This window comes from Pelophylax lessonae (assembly GCF_965119305.1).
Source record: "Pelophylax lessonae genome assembly, chromosome: 7".
Taxonomy (NCBI): Eukaryota; Metazoa; Chordata; class Amphibia; order Anura; family Ranidae; genus Pelophylax; species Pelophylax lessonae.
This window is the reverse complement of record NC_138774.1, coordinates 199,424,556-199,448,665: the sequence shown is the minus strand read 5'-3', so window position 1 is coordinate 199,448,665 and position 24,110 is coordinate 199,424,556. Positions and strand designations below refer to the sequence as shown.

Genomic DNA, 24,110 nt, shown 5'->3' with positions numbered 1-24,110 from the left:
AACTCCCCTAGGGTCACATTTAACCCCTTGATCACCTATACTGTTAACCCCTTCCCTGCCAGTGTCATTATTACAGCAACAGTGCATATTTATAGCACGATTACTGTAGTAATGTCCCTGGTAACCCCAAAAGTGTCAAAAATGTCAGTTAGGGGTCCGATTTGTGTGCCGCGATGTCGCAGTCCCGCAAAAAATCGCAGATCGCCGCCATTACTAGTTAAAAAAAAAGAAAACACATAAAAAAATGACATAAATATTTCCCGTAGTTAGTAGACGCGATAGATTTTGCGCAAACCAATCAAAATACGCTTATTGCGATTTGTTTTACTAAAAATATGTAGCAGAAAACAAATTGGCCTAAAATGTTAAAAAAATGTGATTTTTTAATTTTTTTTTGAGAATGTCATATAGCAGAATGTGAAAAATATTGTTTTTTTTTTCCCAAATTGTTGCTCTTTTTTTGTTTATAGCGCAAAAAATAAGAATCGAACAGGTGATCAAATACCACCAAAAGAAAACTCTATTTGTGGGACGTCCATTTTATTTGGGTACAGCGTTGCACAACCGCGCAATTGTCCGTTAAAGTAACGCAGTGCTGAATCGCAAAATAGGACCTGGTCATTAACCTCCCTGGCGGTATGATTATGTCAGGAATTACATACCAAAAGCGGTACAATTCTTTTCATGGAAATTTGGCGTTATGTATTATAGGCCTACAATTCTTAGTAATTACTGACTTAAACCTGACCAAAACAAGAGCCTAGTAGACATCCCAGATGTGATAAATTTGAAACACAAACACGTGAATTATAATCGAATCAATAATATTATTTTATTATTTAATATATAATATATATAATAAAATTATATTATTGATTAGATTTTAATTCATGCATTATATATTATATATAGATATATGTATGTGTGCATATATATATATACATATATATAAGCATACACATATATATATATATATATATGCATATATATATATATACCGGTGTGTGTATATATATATATATATATATATATATATATATATATATATATATATACATATATATATATATATATATATATATATATATGCGCATATATATATATATATATATATATGCGTGCGCATATATATATATATATGCGCATATATATATATATATATATATATATATATATATGCATATATATATATATACATATATATATGCATATATATATATATATATATATATATATATATATGCATATATATATATATATATAAAATATAAAATGTGTTTTGTGTTTTGTGCAACTTTTTTTTTTTAATTTCCCTCCCTAGTTCCGCTCCCATGCAGCATTGCTGCTGCAGGGAACGGAACTAGGAAGTGATCAGAGCGACGGAGACCGACGGAGGAGCGGCGGGACTCTCGGCTGGCGGTCACAGCAATGAGAGATCATCGCTGGATCGCCAGGATAAGGTAAGAGAACACCGCTGCGCTCTCTGCAATCCACCCCGAGCGTGACTCGGGGTTACCGTTCCTGATATGAAAAACCAACCCCGAGTCATGCTCGGGATTACCGCTAAGGAGGTTAAGGGGGCAAATCCTTCCGGGCTTAAAGTGGTTAAAGTGGAGTTCCACCCTAATTTTATACTTACCTCCATCTTCTCGCTCCGGGTCACCTGAAAAAGAAATGGATAATCGCATTTTTTTTTTTTTACTTACCTCGTAGCGAAGAAAATATACTTACCTTACTTCCTTCTTCCTCGGCCGCGGCCCGTCGTCACTTCCTGGCTCTGCAATGATTCCTGGGAGCTGAACGTCATCGCTCCCAGGAATCATTGCGCCTGCACCGGCCCCGACGTCAGTTCCGGGGCGCGCGCGTCATCCCCTTCTAAACAGCTTCTGGGCATGCCCAGAAGCTGTGGAGGGATGACGCGCGCGACCCGGAAGTGACGTCGGGGCCGGTGCAGTGCATCGTGGGACCGAAGAAGGCGGAAGAGGACCCCGAAGAGGATCGCGCTGGCTTCAAGCTGCCCACATCTGAGATGGCAGCGCTGGACAAGACGTTTTCAAGGTAAGTATTTGTCCTAACAGGTAAGTGCAACCCGGGACAGATCAGGGGCTAGCCATTGTGGAATGCACTAGCCCTGACTGTCCCGGGGGTATTTCAAAAAAAAAAAAAAAAATTCCAGGGTGGAACTCCGCTTTAAGATTGACTAACATTCAGTCGCCCTAAACAGCTACAGTCTGAATTACAATTCCCAGCTGCAAAATAAAAATCCTGTTTCTACAAATCAGCTACATTATCACAGAAAAGCAAACAGGAGCGGCCTTAGGATGGTTTTTATACTAACAAAACGTTCACAACTGTTGCCACACACAAGATGGCGGCTGGACAGAGCTAATACATAGATCACGCGATATATCTTTAGTCATCTCGCGAGATCTCCCGCTGTAATATGTCGGCGTCGTGCTAGCTCCTCCCTCTTTCTGCTCCCGCTTCCCCGCTGGTGGAGGTGCAACTGTTCTTCGGTCGTCCCGAATCCGGGTTCATCCGACACCGAAACCGGTCCGAGAGAAGCGGAAACCCCTTTAGTCCGGCACAGACATGCCTCCTAAATTCGACCCCAACGAAATTAAAATCGGTACGTGAGGCGGGACGGGGGAATGCGAGCCGCCCAGCCGAGGGCCCTCTACCCCGGGCAAGCCGCAGCGGAGTCACGTGTGTGCGGGGTAATGTGTGTTCCCAATCCCCGGGGGAGGACAGGCTCTCTTCCTGGAGCAGAGTGTGTAATAGAGGTGTGTGGGGCCTCCTGTGACCGGAGTATGGGGTGGCGTGGGGCCTCCCTTGACCTATAGATATATATTTGTGTGGGGGGCCTCCTGTGACCCAGGGGTGGTGGGGGGCCTCCTGTGACCTGAGTATGGGGTGGTGTGGGGCCTCCTTTGAGATCTCTATGGGGTGGCGTGGGTTCTCCCATGACATATAGATATATATATATATATATATGTATGTATGTGTGTATATATATGTGTGTGGGGGGGGGGGCCTCCTGAGATTTATAAATATGGGTCCTTTTGGTGATATACATAGGATGTGGGGCTTTGTGTGACCTGGATATGGGGTGGTGTGGGGCCTCCTGTGATGGATAGTTAATGGATCAGTTTGTGATATATATGTGGTGTGGGGCCTCCTGTGAGATATATAATGGGATGGGGGGCCCTCCTGTGATAGAGATATATATATAGATATATATAGTAGGTCCTCCTGTGACCTGGATATGGGGCGGTGTGAGGCAGCAGATCTTCCTCCTCCCAGGTCATGGAGGACTGAGTTCAGAGGAGCTGTGACATCCAGGTTGTCAGCCATGTTGGTCTGTATCTCCCACTACAGCAGGGGTGTCCAAACTATAGCCCTCCAGCTGTTTAGGAACTACAATTCCCATGAGGCACTGTAAATCTGACAATCAGACAAAACTATGCATGAGGGAATTGTAGTTCCTGAACAGCTGGAGGGCCATAGTTAAGACATAGCTGCACTGCAGGCTGTTCCAGCTCAGCTGGCACCTCCTGGCTGAATGGTTGTGATTGGAAAAACATCTGCTGAACAGTGGTTGTATCCAATAAGATGTCTTGCTTTAGAACCCATTCACATTGAGGCGACACGACTTCGGGGGGCGACCTGTGAAGTCGCGTGCACCGCAACTTGCAGAGACTTCACATAATGGAAGTCGCTCTGAGGTCGCCCCAGAGTAGTACAGGACCCTTTTTCTAAGTTGCTCCTATTAGAATGGGTCCTGTACTACTCAATGGACCACGACTTGTCAGGCTGACAAGTCACGCTAATGTGAATGGACTCTTGGGAGTCCAGTATCTGCAGCGGGAGATTCATCCCTCTGTGCTGTTTAGTAAGAATGGATGAGATGTCTTTAGACTGGGGGTCACACTGCTGTGGTGTGCAATACTGCATGCAGACTGGCCAGGCAGCCAGTTTATTTCAATGTAAACTCACTAAAAATGCATTTTTTTTTTTTTTTTTTTGTAGTGCAGCATACCAAAAAGTCTACTGGTGCATAAGGTTAGCTTTAGTTGTACAGGTTATGCAGCCAAATGCATTTTTTTCCCCCCCGCATTAGTATGCTTTTTAAAAAGGGCAGCCATAGTATCCAATGCATGGAGGTGCCATTAAACACCAACTCTGGAAAGGTGTGTTTTTTTTTTTTTTTTTTTTTTCCCTTCAAGCAGTGGGGCCGTGCATGCGCTGCATGGGTTAACTGCTGGTTTTGTCTAGGGCTAACAGAGCCCATTCTCTGATCCTCCAGAAAACAATGCCCCCCCCCCCCATGTCCAGTTGTGGGCTGTTCATTGTGTCTTCATGTCCAGTACCAGTTTATGGGTGTGATGACATTAGGAACAGTCTACCACGCTGGACCACCAGGGCCTAGTAGATTAAGTGAGAGCATATTGGCTCTCTGAACCTCTAGACCAGGAGTCTCTCAACTTTCTAAATGAAGGGCCAGTTTACTTTTTTCAGAATATAGAGGGGTCAAGACGACTCCTTACTACTTCAGGGGCGACTTGTGCATTCCCATGCACCACGACTTCGGAGCGACTTGCAGGGACTTCACATAATGGAAGTCTATGCAAGTCACCCCGAAGTAGTACAGGACCCTTTTTCTAAGTCGGAGCGACTTGTGTCGCTCCTATTAGAATGGGTCCTATAGCGGTCAATGGACCACGAGGGAGCGCGACTTGGCAGGCTGACAAGTCGCGCTAGTGTGGACTGGCTCTAAAAAGCAAACCACCTTGCTCCAGTTAGAGCGGATACTCCACTCCCTTGTATTGTAACAGTTTTTTATTTCACAGGCTAGTGTGAATGTAGCTTTACTGTGCGCTGCAGCTCACTGGTGCACATAAAGTGCGTTTTCACACATGGCCACATTCTAAATAGCCATAGTGTAAATATGGCCTTACTGTAGAACTAGAGGTAGTGGGAAAGTTTAGAACATCTGTCAGGTTTTTATTGCTGCCAGTGCCCCTGATATGGGGATTAACCTAAACCTTTGTCCTGATGACCCATCACTAAAAGTAAAGGCATTTCAAATCTGGGGTGTCACCACAACAGAAGTAGCAGGGAAATCTTCCAATAGGGACACTAGTTCTGGGGACAACCAGGGGTTTTTTTTTCCACTTTGAGGGGATTCCCTCCCTCCTTTTATATGGAACAGGACGTTAAGGGAAATCTGCCAAATAATTCCGATGGGGGTTAAAACTCGCCCATAGGCTGGCCATACATTATACAATGTTTTTGTGCAATTTTCCTTTAGATTTGCCAAAAATCATAGGTCAGATCTGAACACTTTAAGCTTGCATGCAGTCAGGCAGGCCCTTGCACCATACATTTGAAGGTAAATCTTAAGGAAATTGAATAAGAAAATTGTATAATGTATGGTAGGGGATTGACCAATGTCTTTTTAGGGCTGATACTGATTTTCTGGCCACCCTTTTTTTTTTTTGAACACTTTTATTGCTGTCACAAGTAATGTAAACATCCCTTGTGACAGGTACTCTATGGAGATATCTGGGTGCCTGGAAGACCCCAAACCCCTCCTCTGCACTTAAGTGCCGGTTCACACTAGGTCGCTCCGACTTCAGGGGGCATCCTGTGAAGTCCCGTGCACTGCAACTTCGGCGCGAATTGCACGGACTTCATATAATGTATGTCTATGCAAGTCGCTCTGAGGTCGCCCCGAAGTAGTACAGGACCCTATTTCTAAGTCGGAGCGACTTGTGTCGCTCCTATTAGAACCGGTCTTGTAGCACTACATGGACCGCGACTTGTCAGGCTGACAAGTCGCGGTAGTGTGAATGGGGGCTATAGAATTCAAAATGCCAAGTTTGGCTGTTTTTGAATAGTGTAAATATTTTTTTTTTTTTTTTAAATCTGGCGGTACAACCACTTGAAGCTATATCGGCAACTTTGTGGCCGATATCGACACTTCAAAAAAGTGAATGTCTGCCTCTGATAATCGGCCCCACCAATTGGTCGATACTAACCAGCTTTACTCTTCAAAATGAGAAAAAAAAGAGAGTTTTTAGAACTTTAGGTCTAAGTTTTTGCTAGCAGCCCTTCTATTCAAACAGCTGATGATCTTAAAACAGATGTGGCTTTGTAACACAAACTATAGAAGATTTGTTCTATGGTGATATGTGGGGAAGGGGGGATTGGGGCTGCTCTGTGCAAATACCATTGCACAGCGCAGGAAAGTGTAACATGATTTTTATTTTAGGAACATCAAATTTAAGTTAAAGGTGGTGAGGGTCAGATTGTGAAACTTTAGAGGATGGTATAAAAGGTAACCTGTTGCTTTACCCTCAAAAGACACAGTGCTTTACTTTTGATATCTGCTTTTGGGTTGAGGCAGGTCTTCACCCGATCCAGAGATTTTGGGCTTTGAGTTTTTTGCATCGGCATACTTCTGTGAACAGTGCACTGCTGCAGACAGCCAGTTACTTGTCGCCAGTAGAGTTCTGTGAGGGTTCCATCATCTGGGTATCTGCCTGGAACAAAAAGCATAATGTCAGCTTTGCAGACTTTATAACCAAAGATCTCTGGATCAGAGACAAAAGGAAATTTAAAGTATCATACATAACTGCCTTACCCCATCTGTTTAAGACTTTTAATTAATTTAAATAACTTCTAAGATTGATGGACTGACGCAATATTTCATTTTTATTTCTACAATGTTTGCATCATCCCATAGCCACCCGCCACTATACCAGTCTGGTGTGTCTGGGTATATTCCAGTGGTGAGCTTAGAAAGACCTCTTCTTAGGAAACAGAATTTGTCTGTGTGTGTGACTGGTTCTGTGCCGAAAGAATGAGTACATTCCTTCCATATACAGGGGTTGTTTGCATGCTGGTTGGTTCTCTATTAACTTCCTATATGTCTGTTTTTTTTTATTTGTAGTTTTCCTGAGATGCACCGGTGGTGAGGTAGGGGCCACCTCAGCTCTGGCCCCCAAAATCGGACCTCTGGGTTTGGTAGGTTTTCTATATTGTTTGCTCATAATACCTTGCAAAATTGTAGAAGCTTGGTGTCCACAGAAGGATTTTTTTTGTTTTGCACTGTGGGGAAGACTTCATTTTCTGTCAGGTTTTAGTTGTGACATGGGGGAGATTTTTCTTCTGGTGACAATGACATCTGAGCAGGAATTGAGAGAAATTCCGGACAGCAGTGATAAGTTTGAATACTTCCCCACTTTGCTAAAAAAAAAGTGTCACTTTCTGTCCTTGTCGATTCAGCAGAGGTGTGATGATGGCGGTTTGTCCTTGACTTTTTGGGTTTGACCCTCACCTTTTCCCACCTCCTCCCACCCCTTATCACTTAACTTTGGCATTTAAAAAATGTCTTTCACTTACAAAGCTGCGATCACAAGATTCTCCAGCACCTCCTCCTGTTTACTTTCTACTGGGTTTGATGTGGTTATTCAGGTCATTGCCTTCATGAGGGACATTTATTTTACCCAGAATTGGGCTTTATATGAGGTTACTGAATGTGCTGGCTAAACAAACTCTAAACAAACTGCAGACATAGTGCCTGTATGTCTAGCTGCTAAAAAGTCTGTGGACCGCTTTTTATAAGCTATTTTTATTCACTTTTTTTTGCAAGCAAAGCAAGACTGGTATTAAATATTTGTTGATAAAACCGCCCATTCATTGTGCAGGATAGTTGGGGACGTAGTGAATGTATTTTGAATATTGTGTACCATTCCTAAATCTAAACTTCACCAAAAAGGGGACGTTGCGCTTTGTTTGCATCCTGTCTCCCACCCCCTCCACTGTCACATTTGGCACTTTTTTGGGGAGGAAAGGCTACCTGCTTCCACCTGTCAAATTGCAGCTGCAATCTGAGCAGAAGTTCGGCCCCCTCCATTGCCCTGCAGCCTTCTGGGATACATCACAGGAGACTATGGGACCATCCAGGAAGTGCTTGGGCATGATTCACTGCCAGTTTTCCTTAAGATGTTTGCGTGGACCTGCACAGTTTAGGAGATCTTCACCCTGCATGTGCTTTGAAGGTCCAGCGAACCGTGCCGGAACTGAGGGCTCCCAACTCGCATGCGCAGGAGTGACTTCATCGTGGCTCCGGCCACTCAGCGCCGGAGCCCGCAGTCCCAGAAGAAAGGACAGGAGAAGTCAGCGGTTGCTGGGCCCTGCTGAGGGCTTCCTCCTAAGGGTGAGTATTTCATAATGGGCTAGTATGTGATGCATACTAGCACATTATGCATTATCTTGCTGTGTTTTTTTTTTTTTTTTTCAGCGGGTTTACAACTGCTTTAACGTACAGTGTGTACTCTGAAAATCTTGCCTAATCTTGGTATTTGGTATTTTTTAAGGTGGTTGGGCTGTTTTTCACAAGTTTTCCTTTTCTTTCAGTCTCCCAAAAAAGTTGGTGATGACATTGCCAAGGCAACCGGTGACTGGAAGGGCTTGAGGATCACTGTCAAACTGACCATCCAGAACAGACAGGCCCAGGTAATTTATTCTCTAGACCCCTCTAGGCTCTTTTCTGTGGTTGCTGTGTTGCTTGTTAAACTACTTCTGATGTTTCCAGTAAAACATATGCTTATGTTTGTTTGTGAGATTGACCACGTATGCACTCTGAAGCCTTTCAAGAAGGTACTTGGTAAAGGATAGTATTATGGCAGAAGCCACTACTTTTTTTTTAAGCTGCAGACCCAAGGAACATCATTCTGATCTAGGTCAGTGACTTCTATTTTTAAATAAGGAACAGGTACATCTGCATGCCTGTTCTAGATTGGTCTGTTTGTGAGGCAACCCTGAAAGCCTCTTGTCTTCAAAATCAATCCTAACTTTCGTAGGCTTTCTTTAAGTTTAGCACAAATGGGTCAGTCTGCTTGCGTTCGGAGTTAACATTCTACTGCAAGTGGCAGCTAAGTGCTTTCTGGCTTGAGAAAGCCAAACTTTTTTTGTTCTTGTGGTGGAAAAAGTTGGTCTCATCTGGGCCTTGGGATGGAGGTTCTTTAGTCTTCAGTAGAGCAGAGATATGGTAAACTTGATAGTTCAAAGATCTGATCTCGGTAAGGTTAATTGTGGGTTACATTTCACTGCTTTAGTAAACATTGGTTCAATAGCATTATAAACTAAAGACCATGAAATGTTTACTCTTCGGATTTAACTTTGAACAGGATTGTATAATTGGGTCTAGTAGGGGAGACTTGGCTTGTGAATAGGTGGCATGATAGAATAACATGCATATTAAAGTAAAAAGGCTGCCATTGGTGACCATTGCCCTGAAAACTTTAGTTTTATGACTCCGGTAGTTATTCACTGGCCCAGGACAAGTGCAGTCAGTACTCCTGATGCATGTTCTTGGTCGGTGAAAAGAACTAAAGCCACAGGCAGCTTGAACAATGGTGCACTGTGTTTTAAGTTCAGTAGCCACTGCCTGTATTTCCCAATAAAGGCTTTCGTCTACACCCTTTAGAAGCCACCCGCCACTATGCTGGTCTGCCTGTGACCTAGTGTATTCCAGTGGTGAGCTGAGAGTAAACCCCATCTTAGGAAACAGGGTCTGTCTTCATGTGTCTGATCTTGTGCCGATAGACTGGGTACAGGCCTGTCCTAAGTGATGGGGATTAGTCAACCTCTAAGCTTACCCTGACTGTGTGGGGTAAGGATGCTGACTTTTTTTTTTTTTTTTTCCTCAGATTGAGGTTGTGCCATCTGCCTCTGCTCTGATCATCAAGGCCCTGAAGGAGCCACCACGTGACAGGAAGAAGCAGAAGAACAGTAAGTGTCTGTCAACTGATCCTAAATATGCTCATTCATCATAGTGTGTGCAGATTGGGACTTGCAACTATTCTGACGCTCTAGAGCTGCAAACTTCAGTTCGAGCAGGGCAGCACTAAAGGTGCCTGCTCCAACAAAGGCCTCAAAGCATATATGCAAACTATTTTAAAAATGATCTAAAGAAAATGAATTGCTAATCCTGCAATCCAAACCTGTGAAGAGGTTTGGTGAACTTACAAAAAAAAAACTGCTCCACTAACGTGCTCCAAAGCCCGTTGCTGGATATATATCATAGCTAAACGCTGAGATTAAATTGTCCTGGCTGTCGGCTATAAAATCTACTTTTGCCTTGGTCATGTTAGCAATGCATGCTAGAGACAAAAAAAGCAAATCTCAGTGTAGTAGTTTACAAAAACAACTCAAATGTATTATCCACTCACGTGGATAAAAGATCTGTAATTCAGCGTGCAAACAGCGCCGTCACTGTTTAGAAGAAATGTGTTGGGCGTAGCTTGGTCTGTGATGTCGCACACCAGTGGGACTCGCGCTGGCACTGCTTGCACACTGCATTGTCTTTTATCTGAGTGGGTTTTAATGAGGGGTTTTTTTTCTACTAAATTATGAGATTTGCACTTGTCTCTCTATGAAGTATGCATTGCTAGCATGGAGTGCTGCTGAGCCAAGGCAATGGGAATATTTTATAGCTGTGACAGCAAGGAGGTGCATTTGATTTTGTTGTAAATCAAAAATATATCTGGCAACTAATATTTCTAGAAGCAGAATTGTCTCTCTTCCTTGGCACATTGTTGTAAAATTGGTTATTTGCCCAATCCTGTAATTTTGAAATTATTTGAGAATCCAACACCGTGCCCATTCACAGTCCACCCAATCACTGGGTTTTCTTTCACCAGCCACCCGCCACTATGCCATTCTGATGTGAATGGTTATATTCCAGTGGTGCGCTTAGATCAGCATCCATCTTAGGAAACAGGCTCACTCTACCAGTGAGTGACTCTGTGCCGAAAGTTTGGAGACAGTTTTATGTAAAGTCATGCTTACTGCTTATCGCTAACTGTTGTATGTATTCATAATGACTAATCTATTTATTTGATTAGTTAAACACAGCGGAAGCATCACGTTTGATGAAATTGTCAGCATTGCTCGTCAGATGAGGCATCGTTCTCTGGCCAGAGAACTATCTGGTGAGTGTGAATGCAAAAACTGTCTAATGGGTGCTATGACAGCCAAAACTGTTCAAATAATGCAGAAGATAACTGTTATACCTCCTGTTTCAGGTACCATTAAGGAGATCCTGGGCACAGCTCAGTCTGTGGGCTGCAATATTGATGGCAGACCCGCACATGATGTAATTGACGATATCAACAGTGGCGACGTTGAATGCCCAACGGTAAGCGTCACTTCATTCTTTTGGCGTTTGTGAGTTTTGTACTGTTCTGTTTATTAATCAGTTTTTTTTTTCTTTCTTTACAGAGCTAAATCTTTGAAGAGCTTTAATATTTAATAAAAAAATATTGCTCTAAAATCTCTTGTATTCTGTCATAAATGTCTGTGGGGTGTCTGTCCGATAAAAGTAAAATTGTATGAATTATGTGGGATTCAGTGACCGGTGTCTTGGTTAGATTGTAATACCAACAAATAGAGCAGTACTTTAGATTCTGTCACCAAAAAGTCAGCCACCTTCTGTATTAGCCATAATTTATCACTTTTGTGGGGGGGGGGGGGGGGGGGTCACATTCACGTCTTTGGAAAGGGCAAGGGACCAGCAGGATGTTTTTGGTTCCATAGACTTAAGTGGTTTAAAAGCGTGTATTGAAAAATGCACCTGGAATATGCATCAACTGCAACCTGCATAGGTGTGAACCAGGCCTTAAAGGCGGTAATCTTCCTGCCTGCATAAGTTGTGCATTGATGTATAGTTTCATGGTGTCATTTTGAGCTCTTTATGCAGTTTATTTTACTATAAATATTTAGTCTGGTTTTCAAGCATGAGGACACTAGACATTAATGCATGACCTCAGTCTAAGAACTGACTGACACTTCCTACAAAACTGAGGTTGATTTAATTTAAGGCAAATCCACTGTGCACTTGGAAGTGCAGTCGCTGTAGATCTGAGGGGGGCATGCAAGGAAAATGGCTTTTTTTTTTTTTCTTGTACATGATTGAATGATAAAAATCGGCAGAGCTTTCCCCCTCATTTCAAGCACATAGTATATGCCTTAAATCAACCTCCCTGGGTCTCTAGGTCTGGTGTTTGAAGACGAGGGCAATTTAGGTCACAGACTGAGAAATTAAGAGATCAGCACAGTCTTATCTTTCAATACATATTATAAAACTTAGAATGAGATTTGTAGGAAATTGTTTAGTTAACACAAAAAGGTCCAGTAATTTAAAACCAGTTACGACAATATAGGGATATGGCCACATGGTAAAGATGGCAGATTCCATGCCTTATTGGTATACATTGAATATCTAGGTTGAGAAATATTAATCGAACAGGTCTCATCCATAGTGAAGGGGGAGGGAATATTTTTATTATAGCTCAGTCTTTCACCACATTAGTACATTATTTGATGTGACCCAATGGAAGTGGTGGGGCATGGAATGTGACCAAAAGTTTGCCTTTCCCTTTTTACTGTGTAGGGACAAGCTAGGTGGATTAATGCATTAAAATGGGGGTACTGATCAACCATGACACCTTAAAATGTCAGCCACAGAATCTGAGTTTGCCATTTACAAGGTAAGGCGAACAATGCAGATGCAACATAGTCAGTTAAGCAGTTGGCATGCCTGCTCCACAGCATGGGGTCTTAAATTCACTTCCTAGCAGACACCTTTCTGTTAGCTTAACTCTGCTTTCCTTACACACTCCAAAAAACTACTCTACCTAAATGATCAAGTGATGATCTTTAGGCACTTGCCGGCAGTAATAACGTGCTTATACTGTGGCACTGTTGCGCCGAATCACATACCTAGTATGTGATCAACTCTTCCGGGTCTGGGGTGTGCCGTGGGCGACCCGCTCACACTGGTATTTATACACAGCGGGAGCTGATCTGTGGGTGCCCCAGACTGTCTGCCAGCACCCACTAGTCATTAAGCTGAGAGCCAGAACAGCAATCTGTCAGTAGGGAAGGCATGAAATCCGTGCTCTGCAAAGCAGGAAAACGTGGATCTATAACTTCCCCCCCCCCCCCGGTAAAAGCGCCTCCCACAGTACACAAACACACTAGGCACACAGTTAACTTTTTTTTTTTCGCCTGTTTAAACGAGTCGTAAAGGCAGAAGGTTTTTTTATCGTAATGCAGTCTATGCATTTAGATAAAAAGCCTTGTGTGCAGCAGCCTTCCCCACACCCCCTAATTCTTGAGCCCTAGTGATGTCCCTTGGCTGTCCAGTACTCTCCCTCCTGATTGGCTGACACAGCCGTGGCGCCGTTGGCTCCTGTGGCTGTCAAGCATGAGAGGGAGTGGGGCCGAACCACAGCTGTCTGAATGGACACACAGAGCTGCAGCTCTGTTCGGGTGACCTCCTAGCAAGCTGTGCGCTGTACAGGAGCGTGGTGCTAGGAGCGGAGGGGGAGGATCTGGGTCTCTTAATGGCTGCGGCATGGTGATCCAGCTGCTGTGTTCTGATCCCTCTACCTGGATTAGGACTTGGGATAGATCCGAGCGTACAATAGATACCTCCTTGATCACCCTTTCTAGGCTGTGAAGCATAGAAGCCAGCCCTGATTTGTGTTGGGAGACTGCTGACCACTGCTGCCATCTAGGAGGGCTCCTGTCCCTGTCTGAGCAGCTAGAGGAGGCTGGAGAGCGGTGTCAGGACATATGCCTATGGCAGGAGACGGAGCCAGTGCCATGCGTAGAGCTGCCTATTTCTCCCACATCGAGATGCTCATCGGGTTCCATGGCCAGGAATCCCCTAATCGACCCCGAAGAGGCATTTTTAGCAGGCAGGGACTTTTCTGTTCTCTTGACCATAGGAATTGCCTGGCGGTAGATTCGAAAAAGGGTGCTAATGCGGACCTGATCACTGTAGTATGGTCACTGGTTCGAGATCCACCCATAACTTTGTGGGAGGCTCCAAGAGACTCTGGAATGGTAAGTTCAAAGCGGGCACTTTTGGTTCCAAAGACAGGCCTTCACCAGCCTGAAGGGGGAGCTCTTAACCGCATCTGGGCTCGAGGGATGTCTAGGCCTTTTTCCGGATCTGGACCTTGCTCATTCAGGACAGATGGGTCCATGAGTTGATTCAACCTGGTTACACGATCACGTTTCAGTCCTTGCCTCCGGCAAGGTTCTTTCCTTCCAACTTGCGTCTGTCTCACAAGTGGCTACAAGGGCCTCTATGGGGCAGTGCAGGACCTGTTGGCACAAGGTGTTGTGCCGGTACGTTTTCAAGGATTTTATTCAAATCTGTTTACTGTTTCCAGGAAGGAAGGCAAAGTTCGTCCGATCTTGGCTCTCAAGGCTCTAAACCACTTTGTGTGGGTTCAGAAATTTCAGATGGAGTCCATCCGCAAGGTAATAGCTTTCCTTCATCAAGGGGATCTTTTGGCTTCTAGCGATCTCAAGAACGCTTACCTTTTTATATTCCAATATGTCAGGCATCAGCGTTTTCTTTGTTTTGCCGTAGTTGAGGAGCACTATCAATTTGTGGTGTTACCTTTGGTCTCGCCTCATCTCGGGTGTTCATAAAGGTTTGGGCCCCAGTTCTGGCCTTGCTATGACGGAAGGGGATTGCGATACTGGGTTACCTGGATGATCTGCTTCTGCGTGCAGTCTTCCTTGGCTCTAGAAGCCGACCTGGACATTACTGTGCAAACTCCACAGTAGTTTGGATGGACACTAAATTTTCAGAAATCTGCACTGTCCAAGCTGGACTACTTGGGTCCTCTGGGGGATCCAAGCAAACTTGGTCTGGCAAGTCAAGAGCGGGCTTCTCCAGACCTGCAGACAAAGCCTGTCCAGGATGTAGGTGTGCCCTCACCCATATCTGGGGTGGGAAGGGGACATCTTTGCTGGTTCCTGGACCCGTGAACTCCCCTGTTACAAGTCAGGTCCACAAATCATTTTGGTGCGGCTACAAGATCAAGTTTTGGGCTTACCATCCGGTAAGGTTCTTCCTTCAAACGTGTGACTGTCCCTGGTCTGCTTACAGGCTCTTTTTGGGACGACGCAAGACTTTTTTTACTTTAAGGGGTGATGGTTCTGACTTCGGAACGTTTTCAGGGGTTTTATTCAAACCGGTTTCCAGTTCCAAGGAAGGCAATGTGCGTCCAATTCTGGATCTCAAGGCACTGAACTGCTTTGTGCGGGTGCCGAAGTTCAGAATGGAGTCTGTAAGCATGGTGGTGGCTTCCCTGCATCGGGATTTTCTTGCCTCCAACATCAAGGACGCTTACCTTGACATTCCAATAGGTGTCGGTTTCCATTGCTTCCTCCGCTTTGCCATGGGAGCATATCCGTTTGTGGCATTACCCTTTGGTCTTGCCTCTGCTCCTTGGGTCTTCACAAAACTGTTTGCCCCGGTGCTATCGTTTTTTACGCCAATGGGCTCCTTGGATGATCTTCTGTGAGCGGAGTCTCATACTGCTCTTTTGGAAAAACCTGGAAATCCCCATAAGAGCTTGAGGGTGTTTGGCTGGATTCTGTTTGGCTGAAGTCTTTAGTTCCATCCACAAAGCTGGACTATCTGGGTCTGGCTCTGGACAAATTCTAGAAACTGCAGGCTGTAATTCGTCTCCTACTGTCCAGCAGATCGGAATCCCTCTGGACTTGCATGTGGGTGCTTGGCTTAAGGGTGTCTAACTTTTTTTGAGGCGGTTCCATTTGCACAGTTCCGTTACGAGGTCCCTGCAAGAGATATTCTGGCCAAATGGGACAAGAATCTGCAGTCTCTAGACAATCCAATCTGGCTGCGTGGGGGAACAAGAGTCCCTGATCTGGTGGCTTTGTGCTTCGGCTGGGCAAATCCTTCCTTCCTCCCCTAGTATTGGACAGTGGTCACTACGGATACCAGCCTGCCCGACTGGGTAGGCGTCCTCTGAAAAAATTCTGCACAGTGGGGGTCGGATACTGGATGAGTCCAGACTACCAAATGATGTCTTGGTACTCCCGAGCGATCTGACTGTGCCTGGAACATTGGACAAATCATCTTCAGGGATGTCCAGTGCGCATTGTCAGACAAGGCTGTGGCTTATGTCAATCACCGGGGGGGGGCCACAAGAAGTGTCCTGGTGGCTCTGGGGGGTAGCTGGCATTCTAAGCTGGGCATAATTGTTCGTTCCAGCCCTCTCCTCTGTACACATTCCAGGGGTGGTAGGTGAATTACCCTCAGTCAGCAGGCGTTTGACCAAGGGGAGTGGTCCCTTCATCCAGAGGGGTTTTATCAGTTGTCTCCTGTGGGGCATCCCTGCAATGGATCTGTTTGGCGTCCTGGCTCAACAAAAAGGATCAGCAGTTTGTGGCTCTCACTGGATCCTCTGGCAGATGCCACTGGGGGTATCATCTGATTAATGCCTTCCTTCCTCAAGCTTTTGCCAAGACTTCTATGCAGGGTTGAGGCAGAAGGGATTCCGGTCCTCTTAGTGGCCCTGCCTCGCCATGCCGATCTGGTGCTGCGGGTTGCTGACATTCCTTGGAAGTGTCCCCTCGGGAGGATCTGCTATCCCAAGGACCAATCTTCCATCCTGCTTTAGTTGCTGGCTTTGACTGCTTGGCTGTTGAACGCCAGGTGCTGTTGGATAGAAGTTTGTCTGAGTCCTGATTCCAACGCTGGTAAAAGTGAGGAAATTAACTTCTAGAAAGATCTACCATCGTATGTGGAAGAACATTGCTTGGTGTGAGTCTCTTGGGGTTCATCCTCGTGCTTTTTTCTGTGGCTCGGATCTTTATCTTCAAAGGGGGGTTGAGCAGAAACTGGCCTTGCGTACTATCAAAGGTCAGATGTAGGCCTCGGTGGTCTTTTTTACAACAGCCCTTGGCCACGTACTCCTTGGTGCTTGCTTTTTGTTCAGGGAGTTAGGCACATGACCCCCTCCAGTGCAGTCTGTTGCTGCACTGGAGGGGGACCTCAATTTTGTGCTCTGTCCTCCAGAAGCCTCATTTTGAGAATCCTTTAGGAGATTCCCCTGCTTACACTATCCCAGAAGGTGGCCTTATTGGTGGCTTTCACCTCTGCGTGCAGGGTGTTGGAATTGGTGGCGTTTCCCTGTCCTTAACCTTACTTGGTATTTCCTCAGGTTGTCTGATTTTCATTTGAATGAAGACTTGTTGCCTTCCCTGTGTCCCAGGCAAAAACATCTGAAGGAAATTGCTTTGTATGCCTTGGATGTGGTCAGGGTGATTATGGCGTACCTGGCAGCTACGGCATCTTTTAGGAAGTCAGACTCCCTGTTTGTGCTCACGGATGGACCTTGGAAAGGGTTGTCTGTTTCCTCTGTGACCATTTTCCAGATGGATCAGACGGTGATTCAGGCCTATTTCATCAAGGGTCAGATTCCTCCTTTCCCTGTCAAGGTGCACTCTACTCGGGTGCTCAGTGCCTCCTGGGCATTCCGTCAGGTGTCAGTGATGCAGGTTTGCAAGGCGGCCTCCTGGTCGTCGTTTTTTTTTTTTTAAGGTGGGCTCTGGTTGTTTTGATTGTGCTCCTGTTTACCTGGTTGGTTATAGTTTTAGCCTTGGGAATTCCTTTTTGCTCTTCTCACCACTCATGTTTAAGAAGGTCAGGAGCTATGTCCGTCAATGAACGAAAGAAAATTAGATTTACTTTAGCTCTGGAAAGGCTGCTGTCCTAGTGCCTAATCACTTTTCTCCCTGAAGAGGAGAGATGTCTCATGGCTTCTATTTATGGTTCCCAAGCCAAAAGGAGATGTCTGTTTTTTTTTTTTTCTACTTCAAGGGTCTCAAGTACCTGAAGGTAAAGAAATTGTGGATAAAATCAGTATGGTGATTGCTTTGCTTCATTAGGATTTCCTGGTGTCCGTGGTTATCCAGAATGCCTACCTGCACATTTTTTTTTTTTTGGCCTCCCAACTGTTTCTGTGGTAAGCAGTAGAGGATTGCCACTACCAGTTTGTGGCATTGCCATTCAGCCTTTTTCATGGCTCCGAGTATTGGCTCCAGTGCTGGGGTTAAGGACCTGGGGTATTCCCATTGTGGGGTACCTGCTCCTCAGGAAGGAAGTGCCTCAGGTGCTGACATCCAATGTCCTCAGATGGTCCAGTTCCTGGAAAGGTTAGGTACTGAACTTTTAACAATCTGCTCTAGTTCTGACACAATGTCTGGAGTATTTAGAATTAGTCCTCCAATAGTGCACATTAAACACCTATTTCTTCAATCCCAGGTCTGGTCCCTGAGGCAGTTGGAAAGTCCCTCAATTCGGGTGTGCATGAGGGTGCTGAGGAAAATGGTAGCTATCTTTGATGCAGCCCCCTCTACCCAGTATCACTCCAGAGCTCTTCAACTCAATATTCTGTCTGTATTGGGCAAACGTCAGGAGTCTTTTGGATCTGCTAATGCACCTGACTTTCAAGACCAGAATGGCTCTGGGATGGTGGATTTCATTGTAGATTCTGAAGGTTCCTTCTTTTCTGATGACTTGGTAAATCTTGAACAGATGCCAGCTTGTCGGGCTGGCGAGGTGTTCTGGGAATGTGGTTGTCAGAGGAGCCAATTAACATCCTAGAGCTTTGGATCCTGGATATAGCTGGCTCTTGATGTTCACTGGTGTGCCTTCCTTTGGAGTCCCCCTGTCGGGGTGCAATCAGATAAAGTGAACTATGGCATACATCAACCAACGAAGGGTAAAAAGTAGCTCTGCTATAGAACAAGTCGACGTGATCTTGTCTTTGGCAGAACTTCATGATCAAGCTCTCTGCTGTGCATATTTCTGTTTGGAAATTGGCGACTTTCTCAGCTGTCAACTGATGGATCTGGGAGCAATGACCCTTCACCCAGATGTGTTTGCAGACATTGTCTGTGGTGGGTTACACCAGATGTGAATTTCTTGGCCTGCTTATTCAACATACTGGATAGGTTTGTGTCCTAGACCAGTGATACTCAAGCGTTTGCAGTGGATGCCCTAGTGGCCCCTTGGGATCAATTTTCCCTATGCCCTCTCTCCACTACAGCCTCTTCCCTTGCATGGCATAAAGGTGGAGGGTGTTCTGGTGATTCTGGTTACACCTGCTTAGCTAAAAAGAACAGGGTATGCTTAAATTGTAAATCTCTTGGGCTTGTCTTTGCTGTTTTGCAGACTTCCTTTATGAGCTTTTGAGAGGTTCCCTTGTCACTCTTTGTGCAAGTTTGGCTTTTTAGTTGCTAATAATTTGGCTTGCCAGGTTTTGGAGTTGATTGCGCTTTCCTTTTTTCCTCAACCAAGGTGTTTTTTTTTTTTTTATCCTTAAGATAATTGCTTATGGCTTTGTGTTGAGCTGTTTGAATTTATACTGAAGTCTACAGGTTAGTTTTGGCTGTCTGATTTCCTTGTTTGGTTCAGGGTCCCTGCAAGAGTAGGGCTGTCTCTTTATCCACCATTTATAGGTAGATTTGTCAGCTTATTTCTCAGGCCTATGGCTTTAAGAAAATGATCTCTCCTTTCCTAAGGCCCATTCCACTGGGCTATTCAGCAGCAAGCTTCTGTTTAAGTTTTTAAAGTTGCTACCTGGCCTTTTCTTATGTTTGGTAGATGTTTATGCCTCTACAAATGCCAGTTTTAGGTCCCTTTCACGCATTCCAGTCCGTCAGCGGACTCTGTTTATCTCAGCAGGGGATCGATTCCCTGCTGAGCAGGCGGATGGCAGCTGTGTCTCTGTGCGGAGACAGAGCTGTTAGGTTCTGCTGTTCTCTATGGGGGAATCGGATGGCAATGCACTGTTTGTCCGTTCTTATCCGATCCGCTGGACGAATGAAAAATAGGGTTTCCATCTGTCCATATTTTGAAGGATCGGATGTCAGCAGACATGTGTCTGCTGCCATCCGATGCCCTATAGAGATGCATGGGGCATCCGTTCATATCTGCCAAAAAAAAACGGACAGGCAGAGCTTAACGGTCTGCCTGTGTGAAAGGGGCCTAAGGTGAAAGGTCTTGCAGATGACTCTGTAGTGGAGTTATGCCTATTTTTGTGGCATTTTTTTTTGGTCCTGTTGCTGTGTTTCCTATCCTTCATGTTCAGAGCAAGTATTCATGAATATGAGGTATCCTATGATCTGTGATGAAGTCAAAGAAAAGGATTTTGCAGGTAAACTTAAAAGTCTTAATTTATAAACTAAAACAATATGAAAAAACATATAATACACTAACCCCCTAAAGTTGTAGAAATCATATGCAACTCTTTTATGCAATGCAAATAGCAGTTGAAATTGATGTGATGTATAAACCAATAACTAGGAATGTTGTTCTATCACAGTTGTAATAACACTATAAACTGACTGCTTCTGTGTTCTGCAAGGAACCTAGCGATGGAGACCTGGGTTCACAAGTGTGCACTACTCACCTATATACAAACACAGCTATGAACATCCTAACCAATATTGCACAATTATTGAAGCTAGCTAATATACAGTATCTCAAAAAAGTGAGTACATCCCTCATATTTTTGTAAGGATTTTATATTTTCATGTGACAATACTGAAGAAATTACACTTTTCTAAAATTTAAAGTAGTAAGTGTACAAGCTTGTTCAACAGTGTAAATTTGCTGTCCCCTCAAAATAAATCAAAACACAGCCATTATTGTCTAAATGGCTCGCAACAAAAGTGAGTATACCTGAAATGTCCAAATTGGGGCCAGTTAGCCATTTTCCCCTCCCTGGTGTCATGTGACTTGTTAGTGTTTCAGGTGTAAATGGGGAGTGGGTGTGTTAAATTTGGTGTTATCATCACTTACACTGGTCACTGGAAGTTTAACATTGCAAAGAACTCTCTGCCTTAACCCTCTTGGGCATAGAGTTCACCAGAGCTTCACAGGTTGCCACTGGAGTCCTCTTCCATGACGACATCACGGAGCTGGTTGATGTTCCACACCTTGCACTCATCCACCTTCCATTTGAGGATGTGCCATGAATGCTCAATAGGGTTTTGGTCTGGAGACATGCTTAGCCAATCCGTCACCTTTACCCTCAGTTTCTTTAGCAAAGCAGTGGTTGTCCTGGAGGTTACATTGTAGCAAAGTCATTTCTTCAGTGTTGTCAAATGAAAAGATATAATAAAATATTTACAAACATATGCGGAGTGTACTCACTTTTGTGAGATATTGTATATTCTAAACAAAATTCTTTTTATTAAAGTTTTGCACAGCTATACAGAAAAAAAGTAGGTGCAACAAATTAAAATAAACCAAACACAGTTGAGGTGGTGTACATTGACCCAACAGCAATAGCAACTCAAACAAAATATAATGTCCTCTAACCTGCCCACACCAATTCCCACCTCTAGTGCACTACCATCTCCTCCTGGATAAACGGAAAAGCATTCCACCTGACTGACGATGGCAACTCTGAGATCAAACAAAATATACAGACAAAATCACTACGGTATTAAAGAGCACAAATACTTAATATGTACAGAGGCCATGAGACATCAGAGTTGGTAAATTATAACCTTGAACAGGCTGTTACTGCAAAGAAAAGAATAGTGATGGCAGATTGTTTTTTTTTTTTTTAAGCTGCAAAGCCTGAGATGGAGTGTGTGTATGTATATATATATATATATATATATAATTTTCTCAGGCTTTCCAGCATAGAGGAGAGATCTGGGGACTTTGACCCCAGATCTCCCCATAAAGAGGAACTATCATTTCCTATTACAAGGGATATTTTCATTTCATGTAATAGTAATAAAAGTGATCAAGAAATAAAAATAAAAAAAATTAAGGGAAAGTGTAAAAATAAACAATAATAAAACATTTTTTAAGGCGCCATTCCACAAGTGTGTGCAATTTTAAAACGTGACATGTCAGGTATCTATTTACTTGATGTAACATCATCTTTCACACTACATAAAAATTGGGGAAAATATTGTTTAATTTTTTGATTAAGTATTTTTTTTTTCTCAAAAAATTTTGTTTGAAAAATTGCTGTGCAATAATATGTAAAATAAAAAGTGATGGGATGATAAACGGACATACGGACCGGATGACACAAGTGTCATCCGTGTCCGTTAAAAAAAAAAAAAAGTGCCGGAGTGGATCAAAAAACGGTCTGCACCGTGTGAAAGGACCTTAACTCTTTCTTCTTTTCAGATGTCTTTGGGTTTTTTTTAGTTTTAAAAATATTTTGAATAGAGGAAGAGGGGGGTTCAATCACTGAGTTTATACACCTGTAATTAATCACTGATAATTAGATGATCAATAGGTGTGAATCTTGTATATATTCATTGCTCTAGTGGTTGTATCTACAGTGCCTTGCAAAAGTATTCACCCCCATTGGCATTTTTTGTGTTTTGTTTTGCCTCCCAACCTGGAATTAGCATGGATTGTTTGAGGATTTGCATCATTTTAATTTACAGAACATGCCCACAACTTTGAAGATGGTGTTTTTTTTTTTTTAATATTGTGAAGCAAACAACAAATTGGACAAAATAACAGAAAAAGTCAATGTGCATAACTATTCATCCCCCTAAAGTCAATACTTTGGAGAGCCGCCTTTTGCAGCAATCACAGCTCCAAGTCGCTTTGGATAAGTCTCTATGAGCTTGCCATATCTTACCACTGGGATTTTTGCCCATTCCTCCTTACAAAACTGCTCCAGCTCCTTCAAGTTGGATGGTTTGGACTTGTGAACAGCAATCTTTAAGTCTGACCACAGATTTTCTATTGGATTGAGGTCTGGGCTGTAACTAGGCCATTCCAACACATTTACAAGTTTCCCCTAAAACCACTCAAGTGTTTCTTTAGCAGTGTGTTTGCGGTCATTGTCCTGCTGGAAGGTGAACCTCCATCCTAGCCTCAAATCACCCACAGAGTGGTACAGGTTTTGATCAAGAATATGCCTAGCACCATTTAGCACCATCCATCTTTCCCTCAACTCTGACCAGTTTCCCAGTCCCGGCTGCTAAAAAAAAAAAAAAAACATCCCCCCCACAGCATGATGCTGCCACCACATTTCACTGTGGGGATGATGTTTTTTGGGTGATGTGTTGGGTTTGCGCCAGACATAGTGTTTTCTTTGATGGCCAAAAAGTTCAATTTTAGTCACATCAGACCAGAGCACCTTCCTCCATACATTTTGGGAGTCTCCCACATGCCTTTTCGCAAACTCAAAACGTGCCATTTAGTTTTTTGCTGAAAGTAATGGCTTTCTTCTGGCCATTCTGCCATAAAGCCCAACTCTATGGAGCATACGCCTTATTTGTCCTCCTATGTACAGATACTCCAGTCTCTGCTATAAAACGCTGCAGCTCCTCCAGGGTTACCTTAGGTCTCTGTTCTGCCTCTCTGGTTAATGCCCTCCTTGCCCAGTCTGTGAGTTTTGGTGGGTGGCTGTCTCTTGCCAGGTTTGCTGTTATGCGATGTTCTTTCCATTTGGTTTTGATAGATTTGATGATGCTCCTGGGGATCATCAAAGATTTGGATATTTCTTTTTATAACCTAACCCTGACCTGTACTTCTCAACATTGTCCCCAACATCATCTGGGGCCTTTCAAAAAAGCTGTGTATATTTAATGACAGATCATGTGACACTTAGATTGCACACAGGTGGACATCATTTCACTAATTATGTGACTTCTGAAGGTAATTGGTTGCACCAGAGCTTTTTATGGGCTTCATAACAAAGGGGGCGAATACATATGCACATGCCAATTTTCTGTTTTCTATTTCTAAAAAATAGTTTTGTGTATATATTTTTTCTCATTTCACTTCACCAACTTAGACTATTGTGTCCTGATCCATCACATAAAATTCAGATTAACAGAACATTGAACTTAAGGCTGTAATGTAATAAAATAGGTAAAAAGTCAAGGGGGTGAATACTTTTGCAAGGCACTGTATATGGTTTTGACAAAGCACACATAGTTGTGTGAAACGCGTCATCCTTTCGTCCCCTGCTACATGCCTGTAACATCTGTGTTGGATTTTATTATCAAAAAATCTTGATTGCATCCCATGGGAAGTGCGGCCATTCCTCATTTCATCATTCCAGGTTCTCTGCAGCAGTGACAGGGCGTGCACCTCATCCCAGGAGCCTGTTCATTTTTGGCCCAGTGTATCCACCTAGAGCAGCGATACTAGAGCACTCCGCAGAGGAGGGTCTATGAATATTGGCAAGTTTGACAGGCGTATAATA

At 43.8% G+C, this 24,110-nt stretch overlaps 1 protein-coding gene across 1 annotated transcript; it reads left to right on the top strand.

Annotated features, from left to right (window-relative positions):
• Positions 1-2,462: 2,462 nt before the first annotated feature.
• Positions 2,463-18,511, top strand: LOC309560573 (large ribosomal subunit protein uL11; the record flags this gene model as incomplete). Its single annotated transcript, XM_082264198.1, has 8 exons — positions 2,463-2,629; positions 6,956-7,029; positions 8,425-8,523; positions 9,720-9,801; positions 10,917-11,003; positions 11,097-11,238; positions 13,806-13,923; positions 18,170-18,511. Exons 1-8 carry the CDS (start codon positions 2,593-2,595, stop codon positions 18,509-18,511), a joined length of 981 nt encoding a protein of 326 aa, XP_082120324.1. The 5' UTR covers positions 2,463-2,592.
• Between the last annotated feature and the right edge of the window lie 5,599 nt (positions 18,512-24,110).